We start from the raw sequence: 17699 nt of genomic DNA, 5'->3' as shown, positions 1-17699 counted from the left end.
TATGTGAGCTTTGAACTGCTGGCACGTTGAGAGCATAGTCTTTGTGCACCTTTGGGTTAGCAAAGAGTAGAATGAAGATGGATAAAGTATGGCGGATCTGATTCCCAGAAAGTTCTCTGTGCAACCTGTATTTTGGCATCTGCTATAAATTAGGAGTAAAAAGGACAAGATTTAGAAGAGAGGTTTTCAAAGGGATCTTACTTTCTTGGTTTCCAATGGGACTTGGATATTTATCTCTGCTTTGCGTCTTTGAAAATCTTCCTGTAATCTTCTATCAGTCCAGTCATATAATAGCGCATCGAAGTATTATTGTTACTGTTAGCTGCTGACCTAAAAAGAATACAGTCACTAAGCATACCCTCTGATTAATTATCCTAGCAAAAGTAATAGAAAGTTGGTGTATACCATTTAGATACTTTCCATATTAAGACTGGATATAGTCCAGTCACTGTATGGCAGAATAACAGTATTCTGTCTCAGAGTGGATAATCATGCACGCTCCTACACAGTGAACTGGTTATGAGTAAGGGAGTGGAACCAGCTCTTCCCAACTCTGCTATGAACTTATTGCCTTGTAAGACAAGAAAAGGCGGAGGAGTCTTCCTTCTCCAGAAAGCTGACACACTATTCTGCTCCATCTTTATAGGCAGTAGTGTGACAGGGAGTTCTTTGGTCCTTTGATCACTGTATGCAGGCTGGGTAGAAACTAGTCCTTTGTTATTGCTATAAAACACAGTATAGATGTTTCAAAAATAATATGAGCTCTGCTATTATAGGTAGTATTTACAAACACCATCTTTACTGCTACTGCTGAGAATCCCAGCACTGGCTCTCTGCTGTATCCAAATACTGTGGTGCACTTGAAGAATTCAGCCATCCTAAACCACAGTCTTTCAGATTAGGTGCTCATCACAGAAATAGTCCAGTGGAGTGTTAATTATTTAGTAGTGGACTGGAACTCTTCATTCCTTCCGGATTTCAATAATTGGATCGTAAGGACAGACCTTGCTCACTAGATTGAGGTGGCCTGAACTCTTGCAAATGACAGCATTTAAACTCACAAGGTCAGATCGACATTTGCAGTAATTCTTCAGATGAAAGATCTAGAAGTAACAAAGACGGGTGCTCTTCTCCAAAGTGGATTGAAACAACTGAATATGTCATCTTACAAGAAGACACCCAAACCCTGCTTTATGATTCTTACTTTAATAACGAGAATGCTCTAATATGGCTCCTGACTCTGTTAAGTGACTGGGAAAACTAGGGCTGAAACATTGTCCCTGTCATAACTTATAATAAAACTGTCATTGACTTTAATGAAGTGAGGATTTTGCTCACTTTCTTTTTACTTGCTTTCTAAAATTAAACTGTAAATTTTAAAATTGGAGGATAGTGATAACCCCCACATTTCTGTATTCCAGGCTTCCCACAAAAATTTACATGAACAGGAAAAAAAGCAGTATTTCTCAAAATATTAAGTATCACATCTCACAAAAAAGACCAAGAAAACTAGAATGCTGTTGTCTATACATTATTTCAAAGATGCTTTACAATTAATCAGTTATGAAATCCTAATTTAATTCCTGAAAGATATTTTACCATTTTGTACAATGCGATATCCATATTTTTTTCTCTCAATTGCTACTTATACCTTTCTCATTTACTTTTTCTCTGAACAATCATTTCTTCTCTGTCAGTTCCTCTTTCTCTCATATTATCTCATTTTTAATTTGTATCTTGCTTTTCCATTATCATGCCTCTGCATTTCCTCCCTTATAACCAAAGACAACATCCCTGCATATACCAAAGCTCATCCAAAAGCACAGGTGGTCTTTAAAAGAAAAACAGACGGACAATCACATTACATATTACCGAAATATTAGCTTGAGCTGTATAAATATACTGAAATATAGTCAATGTTTTCTGGTCAAAATCTACCTAAAAAATACTGATTCCTAGTTTTGTTACACCAATTGCATTATGCAAATATTATTCTTTGGTATGTAGTAACAAACATCTAACAAGGTGACTCTTCATCTATGTTTTTACCTACCTAACAACATAAAAAAAGTACTAAGAAAAAATACAACCCCGCCCCCCACCCCCACACAAAACAAACTCTCCAAGTCAATCAACAAGAACAGGAGAAAATCCCCCCAACCACTCCAAAAGTTTCCATGCGCTCAGCTAAAGAAACTCCTCTGAACCTTACCACTTTTCTTTGAAAGTAGTTTTCTGCAATTCCTAATAAAATGTTAAATCTTTTTTTTCCAAACTGCTGTGACTAAAAGTAATATATCAGCTCCCCCAATGTAATGCTGTTTTGCCATTAGCACTATTCTGCCTTGATGCCTCAGACTCAGATGAATAAAATTATGAAAAGGACTTATTAGTTTTTAAAATATTTTATGTAAAATATAAAACATGAAGAATACTTTATATGACAATGAAAAGGATATTAAAAAATAGCAATATGCAGCTTGTGGTTTTAATCTTTTCTCCACAATACTTAGACTAATATATCCAAAGCCTACTGCACAACTTTTAATACATAACAGTTAAAATATGTTCCTCAACTGTTCATTTGCACATTTTAAGAACACTATTTCACAGAAAAGGCATGGTAAGACCAAGTGTTCCAGTTTGAGGCATATTTCAAAATATTTACCTCAATCTTTAGGCATTTTTAGGAGATTGCCTCAAGTTGTCATAACACTGCTGTAATTTACAACATTGTTGGGAAATCTTGTGTGTCTTGTACAGAATATGGGAAGGAGATGAAAGGGAGAGCATAAAGTCCCGTAACAACCTTCAGGGATGGTTAGCCAACATATAAATCAGTGGTTCACTAATATTAATAAGGGATTTCACATTATTTATACAGTCATACAAATAACATACATAATTAAAAAGTGTACTTGGTTTGTTGATTGTACAGTCTGCTTTGCATGGCTTGATGATATCTATGCTCAAAAAGGAGGCTACAAGTGAGTAGCATTTGGCATACAATTAAGGCACCACTCTTATTTGTCACATACTTTTGTGACAAGCAACAAGCCAGTACCAGGCCTCAAAAATGCAACACAGGGATGAGGAAGGCATTGAAAATTGGCAATGCTGCAGTTTGTTTTCCACACTGCAAACATGAGGGCTATCCCGAAGACCAGTTAACACACCTAGAGGTAAATTCTCCAAAATCGTGAGAGGGGATTAAAACCCTGTGGGATTGCTTTCAAACAGCAAGCAAAGAATGGCAGGCATCCGCCACCACCACTGGATCCTTGAGGATTCATATCCCCTCAGGCTACCATTCTTCCGACTGAGAAAATACTCGCCTCCCCGCTCACCAAAGCTATACAACCGCAAGACTCCAGGAGCTGGGCACTGAGGAGATTACCAATTTGCCCAGGAGTCGTCGTTAAAACACAAGAGAGAGCGAAAATGCAGGCAGAGCCGTTCGCGGCACGGGACAAGCCCCGCCGCGCCTCACCCATCCTTCCCGAGCCCCAACGGCTCCCCGCAGCGCCCCCTCCCCCCCCGCGCCGAGGTGACGGGGAAGGAAGGGAGACTTTGCGCCCTGGCCGTCTCGCGCATGCGCACAGCCCCCGGGAGGGGAGGGGAGGGGAGGGGAGAGCGCGAGGCGGCCTCGGGGAGGGGAGGGGAGAGCGCGAGGCGGCCTCACGGGCGGGCGGGCGGGCGGCGCCCGGGGAGGTGGGGGAGGAAGCGCGTATATCAGCTGACCGCGTCCCGTGACGGCCCTGGGCTGACGGCAGCTGCGTCGGGAGGGCGGTCTCGCTGCTGGAGCTAAGATGGCGGCCTCCAGAGCCAGGCTCTGAGGGGGCTGGAGAGGCGCAGCGGCTGCCGCCTGGCCCGGGGGAGGCTGAGGACTCCGCTCAGTGGCCCTTCGCCCTTATCGTCGGCAGCGGCGGGACGTGCAGTGCTGGTGGGGGCAGGTCCGGGCAGCGCAGGCTCTTCGGCCAGGTAAATCCTAGCGGCGGGGGAAGTGAGGAGGCGGCGGCCGCCGCCTCCTTCCACAACCCCGGGCGGAGCCGTTGGGCGGTGGAGTGGGGCGGGGGGCGCGCGCGCACCCGTGCTGGCGGTTGGCGGCGGCGCGCGCCCGGCCGTTGGGGCTGTGTGGGGAGCCGGGGGGGGGCAGGGGCTGATGCCTCCGCCGACAAAGCCACCCCTCTCCCCTCCCGGTGGGGGTGAGGTGTGATGGTCGGGGGTAAAGGAAACCGCCCCTAGGCCCTTCTCTTTCCTCGTCTCCGAGCAGAGGCTGGGCTTCTCGCTAGTCTCTGTCTGCCGGCTGTTTCATTGAACGTGCGCTGTGCCTCACGCAGCTTTCGTAGCTGCGGGGCAGAATCCGTCTTCTTTCCTAGACGGGTACAGATGTGTCCGTTAGGAAAGGATGCTTTATCTTTCTCTTCCTGGCCTCGGATCAAAACACAGCCATCATGGGATGCTTTGGGAAATAATTTATGAAGAGTGGGAGATAGTAGGTGGAGGCTTGCTCTTAGACAGGTGAAGTTTTTAACAGTGATAATAGCCTGAAGAGAAGGAGAAGAACTGAATGTCTCTTTCAGAAAATCTGGCCTGAATGTGCTTTTTTTTTTTTTCAAGGGATTTTGAATTTCTCCCTTGGTTGCTTTTCATTTACTTATCTTCTGAAAGTCAAAGCAAGTAGGCATACTAAATGGTTTTCTCTCTGCGGTGAACTGCTGACAGCTTTGGGGTAGAGCCTCCTGTTAGGTGGTGTGGCACTTGCATCTTGATAGCTGTATCTGCACAGGGGGCCAAGGTCTGGGCTGTGAAGATGTTGTATTAGTGCCCCTGCTTCTCCACCCCCCAAAAAACCTTACTGCTTTCAAGCTGAGGGAGGGGTTTGAGCATGCTGTTGGGGGAAATGTGCGTAGATAAGTTTATAAGTTTATTAGCATTATGCCTATTAATGCACTTAAATGTTCTGCTCTGTGGCAGCTTTTAAAGCTAATGTCATCTGAAATGTTTTTCCCTGTTCTCTTCTGTGCTTTCATGCAAATTGAGCTTATGGTAGTCTGAGAAAAGTTGAGTAGATAGCTATTATGCTTCCTACTACTCACTGTTGATTAAGTAACACTTCATTTTGGAAAATACTCCTGACTTAAGCTCTTTGAAATCTAAACTTTTGCTTCCTGCTAATTAGAGACTCAAAGCTCAGTGTGTTCCTCTGTAGCATAGACTTTCCAGGAGTTTTACCCAGCATTTTAGGCTTTCTGAAATAACTTTTCTAAATGATTTATCTTGTATGTATCACTGTTCTTCTGATGGCATGTGGTATTCATCATAGTTTCCAAATACTTATTTGTCTTGAGGGATTGAATCACTGGATATTTCCAGACTTCTTTAAGTGGTACTCCAGGGACTGTTCTTAATGGCCAGATTTGTATGTTTCAGTAGACTGAGCAAGTGACTTTAAACTGTGTGTTTAAAGCTTGGTAAATGAAGCCTTCTGACTTACACAAAATAATTCTTCAGCTGGCATTCAACCAGCTCCAGTATATGTTGGAGCATTGAACCTTCAACTGTTTCACCCCTTAGTTTGCTTCCAAAAAAAAAAAATCTATTTTCATGTAAAAAAAAAAAAAAAAAAGCCAATTATACTTCTTCATTACTAATGCTTGGAATTGAACCGTGCTGTGAAGAAATATAGCAAGATGGCTACACTATTTCTGAAAAGAACACTCTTTGCCCCCCCCCCCCCCCACACACCCCTTAGCAAGTAACTCTGTTTGCCAAACTAGCTAGTGAGTCAGTTTGGTTCACTGGTCCAGAAGAAAACTAACACAGACCAAAAAGAAACTGAATGTGGATGAATCCAGTGATGCTTAGTGAGGGAATGGGAGCAGGCAACTGAAGAATGGACACTAATATCACCATCACTTCTGGTAGCAGCAAGGTCTGAATTCCCAGCATGTCCTGTTGAACTGCATCCTGAAGCACTGCAGGCAGTGATGCTGCAATCACTGAGACAGCCTGCACTAATGCTGTTTTAAAGAGCTGGGTGGGCCTCTTCTCTCCCCTCTCAAAGGGCTGTGAGTTTCTGCACAAGAGATGAAGAAACTTGTTTCCAAAGCTAATTAGGCTATGGTACTTTGAGAGCAGAGTACTGTACAGGGAAGAAGAAAAAGTTTAATGCTACTTAAAAAGAATCTATCTATGAAGGTGCAAAATTCTGTCAATTAAACACAGCTGTGAAAGAGGTAGATGAAACTTAGACAGTTGAAACATGTCAGTGAAAAAAACCCAAAACCCTCTGTTGCTTAAATAGCAACTAAGGTTTTAAAGCTGTAGCTGATGATTGGAAATCAGTTTCCAGATCTTTGTGCTAGAAAATATGTATGTAGGATGAAGATCAACAGAACCTTGCTTTTTTTCAGTGCCCTGCTCTTGCTGCTTTCCGGTTGTTCCCTAGTTTATCCTGTAAGTGTATCTTTTTTCTCTTAGGAAAAATCACATCTCAGCTTGAAATATAACCTTGCTAAAAAGTTATTGCCCCACTACACAAAAATCATGTCAGTGGAGTAGGATAATCTTGTTTGGAGCTCTGAAGTGCTACCTTAACATAAGAAAGTTATGGAAAATGTCTAATAGTGTAGGAATAACCCAGCCAGGAAAAAATGTGATTTGAATTCTGCGCTGAACTTTGAAACAGCATCCAGACTTCTGACTTCATGAATGAGAATAAGTATCACTTAAAGTGACTACATTTATGCCTATTGCTTTGACGTCTGCAATGTCACAGTTTCTCTTTGAACTCTGTAAAGTTACTTTATTTGTGACTTAGCTTCCTGTTTTCTCAGACTCTTTTTTTTTTTTTTAGATAGTAATTTTCATTATAAGACTATGAGGAAAACATTAGAAAACAGGAATGTGTTCGAGTTGAACACAGCTTGCCTGGGGGTAATACATGTATCTTAAACTCTGAGGCAGGGCAAATCCTGGCAGCAGTTCATTATGCTTTAATTTTAAGGGTTGCTGGTTTTGGTATGTGCAGTGCAAGCAAGAGCAGCTTAAGTTCTTCCCCTGAAAGTTGTTCCACTGCTATTTACAGTACTAGAAAAAAAAATCAATAGAAAAAATACTGTTGAACTTCTGCCATGTTGAAAAGTTACCTTAAATTATCCAGGAGATCAAGGATTGCTTTTGGTAGGCTACCAAAGAAAGTTGAGTCATGGACAATATTTTGTTTGTAGGAACTTCAGATTTTTTTTTACCTGTACTCTGCTTTCAGCATCCCTCTCCCTCAGTCTGATGAAACATGTTTATAAAATGCAACTTTCAAGGTACTTTTTGCCTGTGGTCTAATAAAAATAATCAGAACTAGGTATTTCTCTAGTGTTAAACCTTTGAGAGTCATGAGTATGGGATATCCAGAAGCTGTGCTAGACTATGTAACAACAATCCAAGTTTTTTTATATTATCAATTGCACTGGGCCACTAATGAAATCATAAATGGGACCTTATTGTCCTGGATGCTGGTATGAATGAAACTTTAAAAAGTTGACTGACTTGACACAAAAATATAATCTTAGATACAGGGGGAAGATAACGGTAACAGTAAGAATGTCATCTTAGTTTTGTGAAATGAATGTGAATATCATTAAGCAAGCTACTATAACCACTGACAGTATGGGTAAACTTGATTAAACATAAAACCTAATGTGTGTTCTGGTAAATCAGTGGATATGCTGTCTCAGTCAAAAGAAATATGCAAGACTAGATATTATATTATGAGTTCTGCAACACACTGTTTTACAGGAATGAGTAAAGGAAGATAACTTTCGGTTTCTTTTTTCTAAAATGTCTTTGTTTAGTGGCATAAACTAAACTCTTTCATCTTGCTCTGCTATGGAAGGAAAGAAAATGAGTGCTGAACTTCCACATAGCAGTTTGGAACATTAGGCTATTGTTAGCTATGTTCTTTGTTAAATTGCAGGAAAACATGTGCAAGATTTGTTGCTAACTTTTGGCATATTTTGCCTCTCTGATAGTATTTTCAGTGGGAGAGATGGTTACAATCACTGTCCAGAAGCGCGATGATTAGTAAAGCATCAAACCTTAATGATTTTAATAGTTAGTGTGAACAAAAACAAATGCACTGAAGCAGATTGTGCCACTTCCACTGCATGTACTAGGCTTCATGTAGCTGTATCCTGGATCTAGTGAGATGCTGGTATAAAATTAATGGAGGCTGCTGGTAGGTGTTCATAACTGAATACTTCTCAGAGCTGTATTGTTAAGGCTATGTTAGATACTTGTTCTGCAAATGTGAGGACAACTTGCTCTAAATATTCTATAGAGCAGGTGGTATTCAGGTCTGGGAGACTTAAGAGTTGGTCAGATCTAATACTTAGTGGGGCTAGTCTTGTTAAAGCTTATTATTCCACTTACTAATGCATTAGTCATAAGAGTGTCAAAACTGGTTAAAAAGGGAGGTATGGAGAGTGAGTACCTAGCAGCTTGTTCCAGAAGATAACATTAAATCACAAAAACGAATGGAAGTGCACTCTTATACAGAAAGATCTATGTAATTAGGACAAATTAACTGTGGTGGTGCAACTATGAGTTGTAATGTTAATACTTGCACATGAATTAGTTTAGTAATACAACACAATTCTTAAATGGGGGAAATGGAGAACTTTAACAATACTGTTGAAGATCTTAATCCCTTATGAAACTCTGCTCCCAAAGCTGCATAGGGGGGATTTGCTCAGGACAGAAGTCAATGGGGTATTAACTCTGAAAATTGGACGCAAATTTGAGTCACTGAAATAGATGTAAATATCTCTTTCCAGAAACAGTATGCAAAACTCTCTTCACTAGGTGGTGATGACTGTGCTGACTCTCCACCTGAGTAAAGGAATTCTTCATTTCAGTCAGGCTGTGCATTCTTCAGGTTCGTGATTAGATAACTGCTACAGCATTTGCTCAGAGAGTAAATAGACTTAAGTTGTAGGGGGTGGAAGCTAGCAGTGAGATAACATTACTGGTCATCCACCTCAAAATGAAAGCTTTCTTTTGCCAAAATAGCTAGAATAATATGAACACAAAGATAATTGGGGCTGTAGCCTAACTGTTTTTGGTGGGGTACTACGAGTGGGATTGGATAACTTCAGTGTTGCTTCACCAAGCTGCAAGTATGAATTCTTGCAGACTATTTTCTTAAGCTTGTGATATTTTGGAGACACCATTACATTAATAGCATGAACTTGACAGTAGTAGCAGTTAGAGTAATCAAGAGCAGGGAGGCTTATTTTGAAACATACAGAAATAAAACAAATGCTGTAGCAATAAACTCCAAGTGTGGCAATTGCTAGCCTTGCAACCGAATCTGGGTATCTCTACTTAAATGCCTTTTATAGGTAATAAAAGCAAAGTGAAGCAAAATGAAAGTTTAATTCTGAAGTACTCGGCATTCAGCAGTTGCAGAAGATAGTGTTAGGGTTCAGAAGCATTCCTCAGAACTTAACAACTCCTGGAGCAAAGATCCAGTCAAGCAGTTTGGGCAAGTTTAAGTACACTTCTGCCTGTATTTAGGGAATAGCTGTTCATGTGTGAACTAAGCATGTCAGGATGTCAATGGTGGAATTGCATAAACTTTTACAGTACAGAAAGGGTACTTAGCTTTTTTAATTGTAAATCATAACATTTGGCTAATAAGTTGGGTTTTCAACTTCAAATTCTGTTTCAGATTGGAAAATAAGCTGTTTTATCTGTTCAGCTTTCTCATTGCTGTTTATTTAAAAACAGCAATAGGAATCTGGCTTAGCTAGGGTTATGAGCATAAGCTTTATATTTGAATCATTTTGATGTTACAGAATTGTAAAATACACTTAAATTTGAATAAAGCAAAGGTGCAAAGAATGTAGTATGATTACAATAATGTGGCAAATAATGGAGAATAAGTTACACAGCGCGTTCCCCAGCGGCTGCTGGAGTTGCTGTGTCAGAGGCTTGGACCCAGACTGGCCCTCTGACAGTAGATGCAGCTCTACAGGTCTCAGGCTGCAGGGAGTGCTTGGGGCCTCTCCGGGAGGCCTGGGCTGGCAGTCAGCTCTCCTGCAGGAGGTGTGCTGCTGTTGACGAGTTGTGTCGTCAGGTAAGGGAGTTACGGGAGGAGGTCAGTAGGCTGCGCAGCATCCGAGAAGCAGAGCAAGAGATAGACAGGGTATTCTCGGAGACTGTACAGCTCCAGGAGTCCCAACCCCCCACAGCAGTGGAGTTGCCGGAGGGCTCTGTGCCGTGTGAAACGGTACAACATAACATCATAGAAGAAGGCTGGAAACTGGTCACTGCTGGTGGGAGGAGAAAGGCTCCTACTCCTCCTGAAGACCTGAAGCTGAAGAACAGGTTTAGTGCCCTCCAGGATGAGGAGGAGATGGGCATGGCTGCCAGGGAAGTAACCGGGACAACAGACCCTGTGCCCTACCGGAACACCCGGAAAAAGTGGCGGGTGATTGTTGTGGGGGACTCCCTGCTACAGGGGACGGAGGCATCTATCTGCCGACCTGACCTCTTGTCTAGAGAGGTTTGTGGCCTGCCGGGGGCTCGTGTGAGAGATGTCATGCAAAGACTGCCAAGGCTCATCCATTCTTCGGACTATTACCCACTGCTGCTCTTCCATGTGGGCGCCAATGACACCAAGGGCAAACTGGAGACCATCAAGCAGGATTTCAGAGCTCTGGGGATGGTGGTCAAGGGTCTGGGAGCCCAGGTCATCTTCTCCTCAATCCTGCCAGTGAGGGGGATGGATGAGAGGAGGAGGAGACGGACTTTCCAGGTTAACGACTGGCTGCGCCGCTGGTGTTGGCAACAGGGTTTTGGTTTCTACGACCATGGGACCCTGTTTGAAGATCGACAACTGATGGCGAGAGATGGGATCCACCTCACGAGGCGGGGCACGCGGGTCTTTGCCAACAGGTTGGCCAACCTGGTAAGGAGGGCTTTAAACTAGGAAAGATGGGGGAAGGGGAGAGTTATAGTGACAGGGTAGTTGGCAAAAGACTGCTCAAGTTGGGATGCCTCCAGCAGGTGAATGCAGCCAGGGAAGTGCGCATGGGATGTGGCTATGGAGGACCCTCTTGTATCCCTCCTGGGAAACCTGCATGCTCGATCACCTCCCTGAAATGCCTGTACACCAATGCACGCAGCTTGGGGAACAAACAGGAAGAACTAGAGATGTGTATGCGGTCGCAGGGCCATGATCTCATTGCCATTACAGAGACATGGTGGGATAGCTCGCATGACTGGAGTGCTGTCATGGATGGCTACGTACTTTTTAGGAAAGACAGGCCAGGAAAGCGAGGTGGTGGAGTTGCTCTTTATGTGAGAGAGCAACTGGAATGTATAGAGCTGTGCCTAGGGGTGGATGAAGAGCGAGTCGAGAGCTTATGGGTAAGGATCAAAGGGCAGGCTAATAGAGGTGACACTGTTGTGGGTGTTTACTACAGGCCACCTGATCAGGAAGAGGAAGTCGATGAGGCCTTCTACAGACAGGTGGAAGTAGCCTCACAATCCCAGGCCCTGGTTCTCATGGGGGACTTCAACCACCCCGATATCTGCTGGAAAGACAACACAGCTAGGCACAAACAGTCCTGGAGGTTCCTGCAGAGCATTGGTGACAACTTCTTGACACAGGTGGTGGAGGAGCCAACAAGGAGAGGTGTGCTGCTGGACCTCGTACTAAAAAACAAAGAAGGACTGGTGGAAGATGTGAAGGTCGGGGGCTGCCTTGGCTGCAGTGACCATGAGATGGTGGAGTTCAGGATCCTGCAAGGAGGCAGCAGGGCACCAAGTAGGATCGCAACCCTGGACTTCAGGAGAGCAAACTTTGGCCTCTTCAGGGACCTACTTGGAGGAATCCCATGGGTGAGGGCCCTGGAAGGAAGGAGTGTTCAAGAGAGCTGGTTAATATTCAAACATCACTTCCTCCAGGCTCAAGAGCGGTGCATCCCTATGAGTAGGAAGTCAAGCAAAGGAGGTAGGAGACCTGCATGGATGAGCAAGGAGCTCCTGGCAAAACTCAACCAGAAGAAGGAAGTATACAGAAAGTGGAAAGGGAGACAGGCCACTTGGGAGGAATATAGGAATGTTGTCAGAGTATGCAGGGATGCGACGAGGAAGGCTAAGGCCTGTTTGGAATTAAATCTGGCTAGAGATGTCAAGGACAACAAGAAGGGCTTCTTCAAATACATCAGCAGCAAGAGGAAGACTAGGGAAAATGTGGGCCCTTTGCTGAATGGGGTGGGTGCCCTGGTGACGAAGGATGCAGAGAAGGCAGAGTTACTGAATGCCTTCTTTGCTTCAGTCTTTACTGCTCAGGCCAGCCCTCAGGAACCCCAGACCCTGGAGGCAAGAGAGAAAGTCTGGAGAGAGGAAGACTTTCCCTTGGTGGAGGAGGAGTGGGTTAGAGATCATTTAAGCAAACTTGACACCCACAAATCCATGGGCCCTGATGGGATGCACCCACGAGTGCTGAGGGAGCTGGCGGATGTTATTGCTAAGCCACTCTCCATCATCTTTGAAAGGTCATGGAGAACAGGAGAGGTGCCCAAGGACTGGAAGAAAGCCAATGTCACCCCAGTCTTCAAAAAGGGCAAGAAGGAGGACCCAGGGAACTACAGGCCAGTCAGCCTCACCTGCATCCCTGGAAAGGTGATGGAGCAGATCATCCTGGAAGCCATCTCCACGCATGTGGAGGAAAAGAAAGTGATCAGGAGTAGTCAGCATGGCTTCACCAAGGGGAAATCATGCCTAACCAATCTGATAGCCTTCTCTGATGGAATGACTGGCTGGATAGATGAGGGGAGAGCAGTGGATGTTGTCTACCTAGACTTCAGCAAGGCTTTTGACACTGTCTCCCATAGCATCCTCATAGACAAGCTCAGGAAGTGTGGGTTAGATGAGTGGACAGTGAGGTGGATTGAGACCTGGCTGAATGGCAGAGCTCAGAGGGTTGTGATCAGCGGCGCAGAGTCTAGTTGGAGGCCTGTAGCTAGCGGTGTCCCCCAGGGGTCAGTACTGGGTCCAGTCTTGTTCAACTTCTTCATCAATGACCTGGATGAAGGCACAGAGTGCCCCCTCAGCAAGTTTGCTGATGATACAAAACTGGGAGGAGTGGAGGATACGCCAGAGGGCTGTGCTGCCATTCAAAGAGACTTGGACAGGCTGGAGAGGTGGGCAGAGAGGAACCTCATGAAATTCAACAAAGGCAAGTGCAGGGTCCTGCACCTAGGGAGGAATAACCCCATGCACCAGTACAGGCTGGGGGTTGACCTGCTGGAAAGCAGCTCTGCTGAGAAGGACCTGGGAGTGCTGGTGGACACCAAGTTAAGTATGAGGCAGCAATGTGCCCTTGTGGCCAAGAAGGCCAATGGTATCCTGGGCTGCATCAGAAAGAGTGTTGCCAGCAGGTCGAGGGAAGTGATTCTCCCCCTCTACTCAGCCCTGGTGAGGCCCCATCTGGAGTACTGCGTCCAGTTCTGGGCTCCCCAGTACAAGAGGGATGTGGCACTACTGGAGCAAGTCCAGCGAAGGGCCACAAAGATGATTAGGGGACTGGAGCATCTCTCTTATGAGGAAAGGCTGAGAGAGCTTGGCCTGTTTAGCTTGGAGAAGAGAAGGCTGAGAGGAGATCTTATCAATGTGTACAAGTATCTGAAGGGAGGGTGTCGAGAGGGTGAGGCCAGACTCTTTTCAGTGGTGCCGAGCGACAGGACGCGAGGCAGTGGGCACAAACTGAAACACAGACACTTCCATCTGAACATGAGGAAAAACTTTTTCACTGTGAGGGTGACAGAGCACTGGAACAGGTTGCCCCGAGAGGTGGTGGAGTCTCCTTCTCTGGAGATATTCAAAAGCCGCCTGGATGCCATCCTGTGCAATGTGCTCTAGGTGACCCTGCTTGAGCAGGGGGGTTGGACTAGATGATCTCCAGAGGTCCCTTCCAACCTCAGCGATTCTGTGATTCTGTGATTACCATAATGTAATACTGTTAAAGAGTAATTGGTGTACCAATAACTGGGAAACTAATAATTCATGTCTGTCTCCCCAGGCAGTTAATCCTTGCATTCAGTCTGCTAAGCAGAAATATTCCTGATATATTCAGTCACTGCTTTAATTGTCAGTTCTAAGTAAAGATAAAAGCAGTCTTTCTCTCTTGAAAGATATTGATGATTGATTAAACTTTGGTTTTAAATAAAAATGAATGCTAACAGGGTGTCTCTCTTATTTTCAGGTCTTGGCACAAAATGAATATAATTAGGGAGAATAGAGATCTTGCTTGTTTCTACACAACAAAACATTCATGGAGGGGAAAGTAAGTAGTTTAAGATTTTTTTTTTAAATGTTTAGTGTGAAATTTCTCCTCGCCATTCCTGGGTTTAACTGCATACTTCCTGTTTTCTTGGATAAAACTGAACTGAAAGCTCCTGCTGCTCAGTCTCTGAACTGACTGCATCCTCACTAGCATTAATTTGGAGATTAAAAATTGTCTCTCAGCCTCTGTGCATGTTTTACCACACTTTGGTATAACTCTGGAATAGATCCCTTGGCTTATGCAACTTGTGATTCTGTTGATGTTACAACATGAAGTATTAATTTTAAAGTGGAAATGCTTCATCCTGGAAAAGGTTATTTGAAGGAATAGTGTCTTGCGCGCTTTAATAGATGAGGGTCATTAGTCCAAGCATATACCTAACATGTATAACAGATTATCTGTTATACTGTTGAGATTGTTTGGAAGACTTGTATCACTAGAAATATACTCCCATCAAAGTCTTCAGCAGTACTTCTGTCTGCAAAAGGTAGGGAATTTCTAAATAAGACTATCTACTAAACTCTTGTAACTAGCATCTGTTATAATGTATTGAAGTCAGCTGTTGTGTACTTCTTGAAAATTCATATCTAATCATAGGCATTTGCTTCACTTAATTTGTGTACCAATTTGGTATCCTGGTCCTGTGCACTTCTTGCATCCATAGTGGTGCTATGGAACTTCTGGATTTTTCTTGCTACCTAAACATTAGCAGAACAAATAAGGTATGGTGTCTGTACCTCAGGAGTGCAAGTACTGCTGAAGTCTGGTGACTATACAGAGTCTGACTCTGTTTTTTTGGTCAGTGAGTTGAAGCTGGCTTTTTGTGACTGTCTACTGATGCTTCCTGGAATTCTTCCTAACAAAGGCTAGAAATACTGGGAGAGGAAGGAGGATGGGATTGTGTGGAGTAGCAGCCACAAGTCTTTCTCAACTCTGCTTTCAAGAACCATGAATTTGCTTCAGTGTCTAACCAGAGAGCTCCTTGTCTTTTTTTATCAGCACAAACTAAGGCCCTGGGTAGTTCAAAGTCCAGAGTGGACTGAGCAGCTGTTGTCTCCAAGGGTAAAATACTATTTCTGTCAAGACAGACTCTTGAAAGCGTTGACTTGAAATAAATGCTTAGTTTACTTTGTTAGAATTCTAACTGATACTTGGATAATCAAGTCGTATCTGAGTTATGATCCACACATCTGGATTTATGTGGACAGGTGTGAAAACTGTCTTGTTTAGTAATGAGATACTGTGTTTTTTGGGGGGAATGTTAGAATAGCTTTTCCCTCTTAACTCCTCCTCCTATCAGTAGAAAATGTCTTGTTTTTCCTTCTGAAGCTTCTGTGACAGACCTACAAATACAATGGGCCTAAAATGTAGGTCTAAAATTTAGCCACTTGCTGCAGTGAAATACACAGTACTTGAATTACTTCTCTTGCCCAATACTTCCCATTAAAGAGCCTGTTGGTGCATGATGTAGGCTATTAGATAGAATAAGATGACCTTAAGCTTTGGTAGCATTCTAGTAAAAAAATTAAGTGTTAAACTGAGGCTTGCTTTAAAAACTCAATGGTTCTTCATTCCTACATAATGAAGGGAGAAGTAGTATTTAGTGAGTAGGTGCCTTTTCCTGCAGTGCAGAAAAAGCTTATATGGCTTTTACAAGGTGTGTATTTGAGTATTAAAGTCCACTCTGTACATAGAATGGTGGTGTTATGCATCTGGAACTGAGATTTAAGTTACAGACAGTTCTCATAACATGAAACTCTTCTGTGATGCCACTGAACATCATTCCTGAGAATTATTTTACTGCTGTATATATGTTCTCAGTATCATCTATAGATAATATGCAAAAACCCAGTAACTGAATTTGGAGTGCTAAATGGGCCTGAATCACTTCAACTATTCATATGAATTAGCACTTGGCAGAATGTGGGCTGTGTGCATGGCAGTTAAACTACCTCATTGTAGTACAGATGAGGCTAAGGCATATGTCTGTAGTTCTGTAAAATTAATTAACACTGTTTTACTCCCTTGAGTGTGACAGTATGGAGGAAAAAAAAAAATCAATCTAGCACTTTTAATCAGGATGAACCTGCAATGTCTGGTGACTTCTACAGTGTTTCTAAGAAACTAGTGAATAGGTAATAGCCTCTTTAATGGGAAGAGAGGGCATTTGCTTCAAATTCTTATTCTTAAAACAGCCAGGCCTTATCTCTCTGCAGTTGAGAGTATAATCAATGATAAAATCTTATAAGCCTGGAGATATACGTGCCTTTCTTTGTTTAAAGGTGAAGATCTGGTCAAGAGTGAGTTGAGAAGTCAGTTCTTACACGTGATCTAAATCTCTTCTGTTCCTACAACAAAACTTGAGTCTCCTGAATTTGCGTAGGGAAAGGATGAAGGGAATGAACTTGGCAAATCTGCTTTTCTATCTTGTGTTCCTCACTGGGTCATGTTAGGAATGCTGGATAATATATATGCTTCCTAAATCTTAAAATACTGGTGCTGTGTATGTAGGGTAGAAGGCATGGGGCTATAGCATTTGGAAATAGATCTTCAATTACCTGCTATCACTGCACAGTCCTCTTAACCAACAAAACACTGAAGTTTTTCAGTATGTTAAGTCAGTAAATTAAACCTTAAGCAGTACTTTAGGCTTATCACAGTAAATTCTTTTGAACAGCATAGACAAGTTTTTGTTTTTTGTCCTTTGTTTGCAAAGCAGATAAAGGACAAAATACCTACTTAAATTGTGCAACAAAAGGAGAAGGAACAATCAATTGTCTGAAATATTTTCTTGTGTTTCAAGAACTGAAATACTCTTTGACAGCCTGAGTATAGTAGAGCTGTTGGCAGCCAGAGTAACTGCAAATGTTCTGCTTCATCCTTAATGTTACTTTTCAGCTGTATCTTAAGCAACATGAATTTACATATAACATCTTAAAAACAAGAAACTCCACTCCATGGAAAAAACAAATAGGACATTAAACATCTTTAAGGTGGCAGGCCACTTCATGTTACAGGGTTTCTAAGCTTTGAACAAAAGAATAAGCACTTGTTTGAATTCCCAGTTAAACCTGTCCAGGCCAATAATGGCTTGAACTTGCACCAATTTACCATTTTCAGTTATGGTATTTCAAGTATATGGAATGAAGTTTGTGATGCTGAGTGTCGAACTGATACTCTTGGCCTTCCTAAAATGAGAGAAGGAAGAATAGGCCAAATAACGTGAGGGAGTAGTTCTGAAGACTTGTTAATTAGCAGTAATTTATCTGAAACCCATGAAACTCTTACTTTATTTGCAGCCCTAGTGGAAATGCGTAGTCTGACCTCATGTAGAACTGAGGGC

At 43.0% G+C, this 17699-nt stretch overlaps 1 protein-coding gene across 5 annotated transcripts in view; it reads left to right on the top strand.

The window, feature by feature from the left end:
• Positions 1-3783: 3783 nt before the first annotated feature.
• DNAJC13 (DnaJ heat shock protein family (Hsp40) member C13) overlaps positions 3784-17699 on the top strand; it is a 59588-nt gene continuing 45672 nt past the window's right edge. For 2 of the 5 annotated variants that reach the window (XM_067291395.1, XM_067291393.1), the window contains exons 1-2: positions 3786-3981; positions 14276-14356. In XM_067291395.1, the coding sequence (XP_067147496.1) occupies positions 14289-14356 (68 nt within the window). In that variant the 5' untranslated portion in view covers positions 3786-3981; positions 14276-14288. Of the gene's footprint in view, positions 3982-8920; positions 8936-10952; positions 10973-14275; positions 14357-17699 lie in introns of those variants that run through there. The other 3 variants (XM_067291397.1, XM_067291396.1, XM_067291394.1) reach the window with 3 other exon arrangements.

The sequence above is a fragment of the Apteryx mantelli genome, chromosome 2 (genome assembly GCF_036417845.1).
Source record: "Apteryx mantelli isolate bAptMan1 chromosome 2, bAptMan1.hap1, whole genome shotgun sequence".
NCBI classification, from domain to species: Eukaryota; Metazoa; Chordata; class Aves; order Apterygiformes; family Apterygidae; genus Apteryx; species Apteryx mantelli.
This window is presented reverse-complemented; position numbering and strand designations above follow the sequence as displayed.